The 9,201-nt window shown below is 42.6% G+C and overlaps 1 protein-coding gene across 3 annotated transcripts in view; it reads left to right on the top strand.

Annotated features, from left to right (window-relative positions):
* The first annotated feature begins 3,421 nt into the window (after positions 1-3,421).
* The window catches only part of ZNF326 (zinc finger protein 326), a 38,560-nt gene continuing 32,780 nt past the window's right edge, over positions 3,422-9,201 (top strand). For 2 of the 3 annotated variants that reach the window (XM_032301508.1, XM_032301507.1), the window contains exons 1-2: positions 3,422-3,601; positions 5,940-5,984. In XM_032301508.1, the coding sequence (XP_032157399.1) occupies positions 3,586-3,601; positions 5,940-5,984 (61 nt within the window). In that variant the 5' untranslated portion in view covers positions 3,422-3,585. The remainder of the gene's footprint in view (positions 3,602-5,939; positions 5,985-9,201) is intronic. The other variant, XM_032301510.1, reaches the window with a different exon arrangement.

Here is a 9,201-nt window from a genome sequence, read left to right as displayed (position 1 = left end):
ACGCACTACAAGAATCCAACTATGCTAATCGCTATTAAGGTGACATGGAGGGAAGGGGTTTAAAAAGAGGTCCTGTGACTATTGAACCTTGAAGAATGGCAGAGGAGGAGAGGGACCGCAATAGAAGTGGAGAGAACAAGGTGAGCAGGGGCTCGTGAAAATGCATGGCTTGTCTGGAGAGCAGCAGATGGTTCCGTGTTGCTGGAGCAGAAGGTGTGTGGGTGGGGGCTTAGGAGAGGAGGAACAGAGGCCCCTGTTTCCTCAGGGGGTCCACTTACCCAGTTCTCCGGTTCTAGGGAAGGAGGTGGTGGGGCTTCTCTGACAGCTCCCTCAGGATCAGGTCTTAGGGGTAGCTCCCCATCGCCTCCTTCTCCCTGCAGGCTTCTCTTGACCTCACACCACATATCCTTTTAACCGCTGCACTTAAAACAAAACAAAACATAGTCTCTTCTCTTTTCCAATAGGCTTTGCTGGTCTGGTGTTGACTAACCTGCCACCTATTGTGAAATGAATGGAAGATGTAAGGGCCTAAGACTTCGTGCAAAACACTGGCCCCTCAGGATAAAAATCTAAGCCTAAGCAAGTGGGAACAGGCCCAGGAGCCTGGGTAGTTTCTGGGGAATAAGAAAGAGATAACAACGAAGGAAGAAAATGATGTTTGGCACATGGTTGGTGCTCTATCAATATTTGTTTGATGCAGAAATTAAGGGATGACTTGATGGACTGTCAGGTATTGCAAGGTGTCTCAGGTCTTGTGGGATAACTCAGGTATTGCCACCTCTGTCAGAAACTTCCTATTTGGGAAAGAGGAAGGGTGGGGAGAAGATATCTGTGTATTCTGGCTCTCCAAACATTTGTTCTGAGGCCAGATTTCTTCTGGAGTGAGGAGTTCCTTGACCAGCAGTTTTCTCTTTCAGAAAAGAAAGAAGTGTGTGTGTGTGTGTGTGTGTGTGTGTGTGTGTGCATGCGCGCATGCAAGCACATGCAAATAATACACAAATACAAACAGTGACCCAATTATTTATTCCTTACATTCACGACAAGACCTGAATACCACAGGTTAGAAACCATCCCTTTGCCATGATGTCAAAAAAAAAAAGTAAAAAACGTCAAGAGTGCTCACTTGGACTTGATAAACATATGTGCTCAGCACTTAGGATACAAAGATGACTTGGTTCTAAGCTCAAAGGGCTTTTAATGTGGATAGACATAAAGCCAAACTGAGTATTTAATGCAAGGGAGATAGTGTTCTATCAGCGCTTAGCTCAGGGCCTTGCTACTGCAAGTATGGTTGGACCAGCCGCAGCAGCAGCAGCATCTCCTGGGAAACCTGTGAGAAATGCAGACTCTTTGGCTCCAACCCAGACTGACTGAATGTGAATCTGAGTTTTAATGAGATTGCTAGGTGAGTCATTTAAGTACTGGTCTAGTGTGTGGGGATGGGATGTGGGAGCATTTCTTAGAGGAAGTAAATCCTGAGCTATGTTTTGAGAATGAGTAGGATTCACTGGGTGGTATAACAAGCAGCTAGAAAAGCGTAAGTAAAAGTTTAGGGGCATGAAGAAGCGTAGGGATGTTTGGGGACTTAAAATTGCTCACCAAAAAGGAGACAGTATGGGAGAGGAGGAGGGAGAAATGGAGGAAGATGGCCGCTTAGGCAGTGGCCAGATCCTGCTGCACGTGCTCTAGGTTTCAGAGCTTGGCCTTGGCCTAATCCATAATAAAGACCCATGATGATGACATGTTCAGATTTGTGTTTAGAACACTGCAGCCCTGAGAAGTCTGAGAAGATCAAGGCCAATGGGCAGAAAAACGATTTAGGAAGCTACAGCAATAGTGTGGGAGGGAGAGAATCAGAGTTGTGCAGGTACTGTAGGTAGTGCTGTGGGAATGGAGAGAAGGGAACACGTTTAAGAAATTTTAAGAGGTAATAAGCAGATGAAAGACTTCAGTGTGGATGGGGGAGGGAGGAGGGGAGAAGCCTGTGTCTTGATGAGATGAATCGTGCAGGCTTCTGGCTAGGATTAGTGGGTGGTTGCTCAGGACACCACTAAAAGAGATGAAAGAATAGAGGAGGATGAACAGGTTTGAGAAGGAAAATTATGAGTTCAGTTTTCAACATGTTCAGCTCAGGTGAATAGAAAACATGTATAGGAGGGAGAAAAAAAAAAAAAAGAAGAGAATAAGGGTGGAGAACTGTGTGAATCAATCGGGGTGGAGAAGGAAAGTGGTGAGGAAGAAACAATGCCCTGTGAAGATTTGGGGCTATAGTAATGCACATAATGTATCTGCAATTTTGTTTTCCAGTCCTATTTCCACAGGCTGCTGTTATGGAACTTGGTTCCAGCAACTGATTGGACCCTAAAGAAGAGAAAATGGTTTTGATTCATGGTTTCCCATCTTGTGATCAACCCATTGTTGACACTATTTGCTCTACTACAAAAGAAAAAAAAAAAGGAAAGAAAGAAAGAAAAGAAAAGAAAGGGGTGCCAGGGTGGTTGGGTCGTTCGGAATCCGCCTGGGATAGAGCCCGCATCCGACTCCATCTTCAATGGAAGATCTGCTTCTCCCTCTCTCACTCCCCGGCTTGTGTTCCCCCTCCAGCTGCCTCTCTGTCAAATAAATAAATAAAATCTTTAAAAAAAAAGAAAGAAAGAAAGAAAGAAAGAAAGAAAGAAAGAAAGAAAGAACAGAAAGGAAAAAAATCAACCTGGAGTTAAGCTGCTGCAGAATCAGAACGTTTTTTTTTTTTTTCCCATATTGCCCTGTGGGGTGAATAATTTTGTCCACTTCCCCAACACTACTTCCAAAGTGGCAGTAACACGATAGCAATATGTGTGAGGGTTTGTGCATGGTCATTCTTCAAGCTCTTGGCGACTTCTGTCACAAATCTTCCCTGTCTTTGAAATTTTACAGCCCCTTTTTATTTTGCACCTTAAAATTCAGAAACTGGTAATAACTTGTCTTGGATCATTCCCGTAATTATTTCCTATTCAGCAATCTGTTCTCCTCGGCTCACACAGTTGTCAAAATCGTCCGGGACTTATGCCTCTCCACAGCAAAAAACCCGTTAAGTACTTGAACATTTTCCGCACAGTCGTCACCAGCCAATAAAAAGCAAAAGGTCGGCACGTGGTTTATTAGTTTGGGCAGGAGGAAGGTATTCCGATCCAATCCTTTCGCTCTTGCCAGGATCAAACATGGCGGGCCGCCGCCAGAATTTCCCGAACACCCAGTTCGCTTTCCCGTGACCCTAGTCAGTCTTCCGCGCTCCTCTTTCCACCTTCCTTCCTCCTCCGACGCCCGGAGAGGGTCAGCACCCTGGAGCGTGACAGCCGACCTGCTTCCCGCCCCCACCCGAGAGCCCGCCCACCAGCCCGCGCCAACCAATCGCAGGCCGCGCTGCTGCCGCTGGCAGCGCCGGCCGGCCCCGCCCCTCCGCCTCACTGTGGCCTGCGGCTCCCGGGCCGGTAGCTCCGCTTTCGGTCGCGCGGACTGGTGGTGTGGAACCGCGGGTCCCGGGTGTTCGCCGCCTGCCACAGTTCTGCCCAGCGCCGCCGAGCCGGTGAGCCCCGAGCCTCCGCCATGGACTTCGAGGACGGTAAGCAGAGCTTCTGGCTGGTCGCCGCGGCGGGCGGGAGGCGGGGTGGCCGCCCCGGGGGTCTGTTTACGGTCTCAAGATGGCCGTGTGGGCTTTGTTCTGCGGGCCCGGAGGCCGCCCGCCCGCCGCGGGCCCAGTGCCCGGAATCGGCCTGTGTGGGGACCCGCGCGCCCTGTGGCGTCGGCCCGGCGCCCACTGCCGCCGGAGACCTGGGAGTTCCGTGCCGGCCTCGGTGCGGGGAAGGGCGCGCCCAAAGCGCCACGGCCTCCGGAGTGGGGCCCAGACTCGCGCCCCGGACTGGCCCCGGCCGCGGTGCGTGGAAATTGCCCCGGCGCCTCCAGTTCCTCGGTGTCGGGCAGAGAGGAGAGTGGGGCCTCCCCCGCCTCGTCTCGCGTCCGCCCCACGGGGCGGCGACCCAGCTCGTCCGTTTCGTAAATCCTCTACCCGGTGGCTTCTTAGCAATTTTCAGAGGCCCGATCACAGTGAGGTTTCTTGGCTTCGTTTACGCTGAGTTTAAAGGGCGTCTGTAAGTGACAAGTACAGGTAGATATCTGTACAGCATGGAAATAAGCTGTTCCCCGTTGGCAAGCTAGGATGTTTATCCACCAGAATTGCCTGGTCGTTAATCCCTAATCTGAAATACTTCTGTGAACCGAAGCATTTTTCTTCTGGATTGTGTATGGCTGGGACTTAAGTTAGTCAGAATTCTGGCCCAGCATCCCATGCCCTTCAAATTCAGTTCTGTGCCCAGCGGCCTGGGTTAGACTTCCCGTTTAAATCAACTGTAATTCAGCAATGCCTTTCAGTCGTCTCTCCCGCTGGTTCTGTAAACCATTTTCACGGGCTCACAAAGTAAAATGAATTTGGTCTTCACCTTGTCTTCGGAACTTGCCTAACTTTTATAGGAATCGGCGTCAGAATGCGTCCCTCATGACAGCATTAGGGAAGGGGAAGAAGGGTTTGAATGGTTAAACTGGACTTAATCCTGGGTAGCCAGACGTTTCTAATAAAACAGATCGACTGACTAGTTGTAAGTCACATACCCAGCCAAAACCCAATCTTCTTTAACATTGTAGTTAGTGTGATCTCAGCATGTGACTCTGACTAGATGATCTTTTGATCTTTGATTTGATTTCATGCCACAAAGAATTAAAGCGGCCAAATCTAAGTATGTGAAAGGATACTAGAATAACCCTTTTCTGAATCCTTTTAAATTACTTTCAAATAGGAAGTTCAGCTCTTAAGAGTAGCACGCTGATGTTTTTGTTTGTTTTGGTTAGACCCTGATTTTGATATAGATACCTTTAAACTATGAATATTTGAGTGCCAAAGCTAGGAATGAAACTTAAAAAAAAAATACATGATTGTGTTTTCATGCCAAGGTTTAATGACACCCAAGGTACAGCAGCAGCCCCTAGTTGGGGGGAGGGAACAATGGGAGTGGTGTCTCCCCGCCCCCACTCCCACCCCACCCCCACCCCCGCTGGAGAATCCATTTTCTGTAGAGAATTGAAAAACAATAAAACTTAGTATGTTTGCTTTTATTGTCACCATGTGCCTACAATTCCAAACAGTGTCAGTAATAAAATTATAAACAGTGTCAGTGAGAAAATACTCCCCCTCTCCCTTGCTTCCTCTTCGCCTATCCTGCTATATTTGGGAGTGGAATTTGACTAACAGTATATCTGAATCTAATCCTATGTAGTGTAGCTAGATTCTGTTGTATCTGAGTGATCACTATATTAATTTCCTTTCTTTTAGTATTTATGGTAAAATTAATTAAAGAATTTAATGATTATCAAGTCAGTTTTGACGGAAATTGCCAATATGGTTTTTGGTGATGCCACATCCTGGATAGATAGGCACAGATGTACATATGTGCATATGCATTCTGCAGTAAGATCTTGAAAACCTTAGAGAGCAAATAGGTAAAAGAACTATATTAACTTTGAAAAAATTAAGTTACATAGAATCAATTCTCAGGTGGCCCTTTTTGCAATGGTTGATACATAATTTAATCTATCTGGCTTCCCTTTGTTACCCTGTATATATCAGTACTGGATTCCTCTTTTGGCAGTTATTATATATTAGGTTTTATAAGCTAATTTTTACATTATTGTAATTTGGATGATAAACCTGCCTCTTGGGGAGATAGCGAAGAGGAAAAGATCCTATGTTTTCCCATATAAAATATTTGTAATTATTTATACCCCATTTTTACAGATAAGTGAGTTAATGAGATTTTTAGAAATTGTGTTTGATTTGAATAGATGAGTATGTAATTTCAGATTTTTGCCAATATTGTACTAATTCCTTTCTGTTAAATGTGTCTTCATAGATTACACACACTCTGCTTGCAGAAATACTTATCAGGGCTTTAATGGTGAGTATCCTCTTTCGTTTGTTCTTAAATGTGTTAAGGGAATGCATTTCAGTTTTTCTCTACACACACACAAAGTAACAATATAAAAAGTCAGTTCTACCTTGTTTCAGTCATTGTGTTGTCTCTTGATGTATCACTGCTCTGTGTTAATGTTGTCATACTATGTATAGTATTTGAATTAGGGAATTTGGGATCAGAAAAAGTTAGGACTATTCAGATTAGTTTGACTCTTTGTTTTATTTGAATTATGATTTCTTTAATTTATTCCAAAAGGCCTTGACTGCATTCTGAATGATGAGTTACAAGAAACTAGCTGAGTTATTTTTGCCGAGGGAGAGGCTTTGGTATTGAATAATGTAGATTAAGTAGATTATTGGCTTGGTTTTACATTCCTTCTAATGTAATGCATTTTGACCTTGTTTTTGAGGTCATTTGCTTTAGTGTGTCAGAATGTGTTAGTATATAAAGAGCTGTCTAGAGGAGCACATAAAGAAGCCTGATTATTTATTGACTTGAGTGTGACGTTAGAATTGTGACTACAGAACTAGATAAAATCAGAAGAGGTATGCAGAATACAATTGGATGTTATTTTGATAGTTATTAAAGTTAAGACTCTTGCCAGGCAGGATGATAACATAAAAGAATGTGGAACAATTCAGTGAGGTTAAAAAAGGACCCGAGAGTGGAAGTAAATATCCTGATTGCCAGAAAATGGAAAATTCAACTGTTGTACAGAATATAATATATTCATTAAATAAAACTGAAGCAAATGTATTCCTAAATAAAGCTGTGCCATTTTGTGAAAATAATTACTATTCCAATTAATTTCTTTGTATCATCTCTAAGAGTTTAGAGAAACTTTATACTTGATGTGAGCTAGAAAGGCTCAAGATATGGGAAGGAGTTGGGATGTATTGAATGCTGGAGAATATAGTTTTGTTTTGTTTTGTTTTTTTAACTTTTATTTTTAAGTAATTTCTACATCCAGCCTGGGGCTGGAACTTACAGCCCCGAGATCAGGAGTTACACCCTCTACCAACTGAACTGGTCAAGCTCCCCTGAAGAATATAGTTTCTTTCTTTGTTTTTTGTATTTTTAAAGATTTTATTTATTCATTTGAGCGAGAGAGAGAGTATGCACAAGTCGGGGGAGAGGTAAAAGGAGAGGGAGAAGCAGACTCCCCACTGAGTTGGGAACCCAGTGGATTGGGAGGGGGCTCCATCCCAGGACCCAGAGATCAGGACTCAAGTTGAAAGCAGACGCTTAGCCCACTAAGCCACTCAGGTGCCGTTTTGAATAGGAGAGTGACATAATAATATTAGCAAAGGAAGTTTAATTTGTATCCATACTTAGGTAGATTGAAAACTGGAAAGTTAGGAGTGCCTGGCTGGTTCAGTCAGTCAGTAGAGCATGTGATTCTTGCTCATGGATTGTAGGTTCAAGCCCCACATTTGGTGTAGAGATTACTTAAAAATAAAACCTTAAAAAAAAACTAAAACAGAAAATTAGCTAAAAAACATTTCATAAATTTGGTTGTTAAGATTTAAAGACCCTGAACTTGGGAGATGACAAAATTAATTTTTTATTTAAAGATTTTATTTATTTACTTGAGGGAGAGAGCACAAGTAGGGGAGAGGGGCAGAAGGAGAGGGAGAAGCAGACTCCCCACTGAGCAGGGAGCCCGAGTTGGAGTTAGATTCCAGAACCTCAGGACAATGACCTGAGCCAAAGGCAGATGCTTAACTGACAGAGTCACCCAGGCACCCGACAATAATAATTTTTTAAAATATTAAGTTGTTTCTAGAGAAAATTAGAGAACTTGTAAGCTGACTAGTAGTGAGTAGAAAATTGAGAAGGATGAATAAAAATGGGTCCAAGATTTTAAACTGGAATGAGTAGGACTAATACTTTTATCAAAGAGAGATATTTGGAAAGATGGAAGGCTTCATTTTCTAGTAGTGTTTACCAAAGAGTTGGGACTTACTGTCTAAATGTAGGACTTTGAAATGCAGAATCATACCAGGCCAGAAGTTTGTTCTCTTAATGTACAGTCATCATGCTATATACGTAATATCCCCGTGACTGACTTTTTTATAGCTGAATATTTGTACCTCTTGATTCCCTTTGCCCAATCCATCCTCCCCTTTATAACTAGCAGTTTGTTCTTTATATCAATAAGCTTGTTTTTGTTTGTTTTGTTTGTTTAGATTCCACATACATGTGAAATCATACAGTCTTTGTTTTTCTTTGTAACTTATTTCACTTAGCATAATGCTCTCAAGGTTCATTAATGTTGTTGCAGATAGTAAGATTCCATTCCTTTTTATGGCTTGAGTCCTATTCATTGTATATGTGTACCCATCTTCTTTATCTAGTCATTCTTCAGGGGGGCCTTAGGTTGTTTCCATATCTTAGCTATTGTAAATAAAGCTGTAGTGAACATGTTTGTACATATATCTTTTTGGATTTATGTCTTACTAATGTTACAATTTTCATTTTTTTCTCTTAATAGAAGTTCCAACATTGTGATTGTTAGATTCCTCTGGAGAGGTTTTTCAAAGTATATCTGTTCAGGTCAAAGCCTAGTCCTCTTGAATCTTAGTTTTAGACAAGTGGTCCCTGGTTATGCATGTTATAAAAAAGTACTCTGAATGATTTTGGAATGCAGTGCTGGTTAAAGATCGTTTTTGACATTATTTTGAGGTCTAGGTTATCTACATTTTACAAATGAGGAACTTATTTTCAGAGACATAATTTGACTTCATTTAACAAATATTTCTTGAGTGAATGCTGTGTATCAGATACTATTTTAGGAGCCCATATTTTTGCTCTTGGAGGGAGCATGCAATCTAGTGCGGTGAAATGGAAAGTAAACAAGATAAAGAAGTAACATATGTTGTATGTTAGATGGTAATAATTGTTTAGGAGAAAAATGACAGAGGGGAGGGGTGGTAGTGGTGGTGGTTTGGTTGTGTGTGTGTGTGTATATGTGTTGGGGAAGGACTTATTAAGGAGGTGACATTTGAGTACAGATTTGAGGAGGTGAGGATGCAATCCATGGGGCTGTCTAGAGGGAGAATGCTGTAGACTTTAAAAAATAAAAGTTGTGTAGTTACCAAATGAAGCCAACGATACAATTAATTGTTAGCATTGTATTTTTCAGTGACTGAGATGAAGTAAAAGGTACTGGGAAATATGTCAAGTTCCAAATTTCCTC

Source organism: Mustela erminea, chromosome 10 (assembly GCF_009829155.1).
Source record: "Mustela erminea isolate mMusErm1 chromosome 10, mMusErm1.Pri, whole genome shotgun sequence".
Classification (NCBI taxonomy): domain Eukaryota; kingdom Metazoa; phylum Chordata; class Mammalia; order Carnivora; family Mustelidae; genus Mustela; species Mustela erminea.
This window is presented reverse-complemented; position numbering and strand designations above follow the sequence as displayed.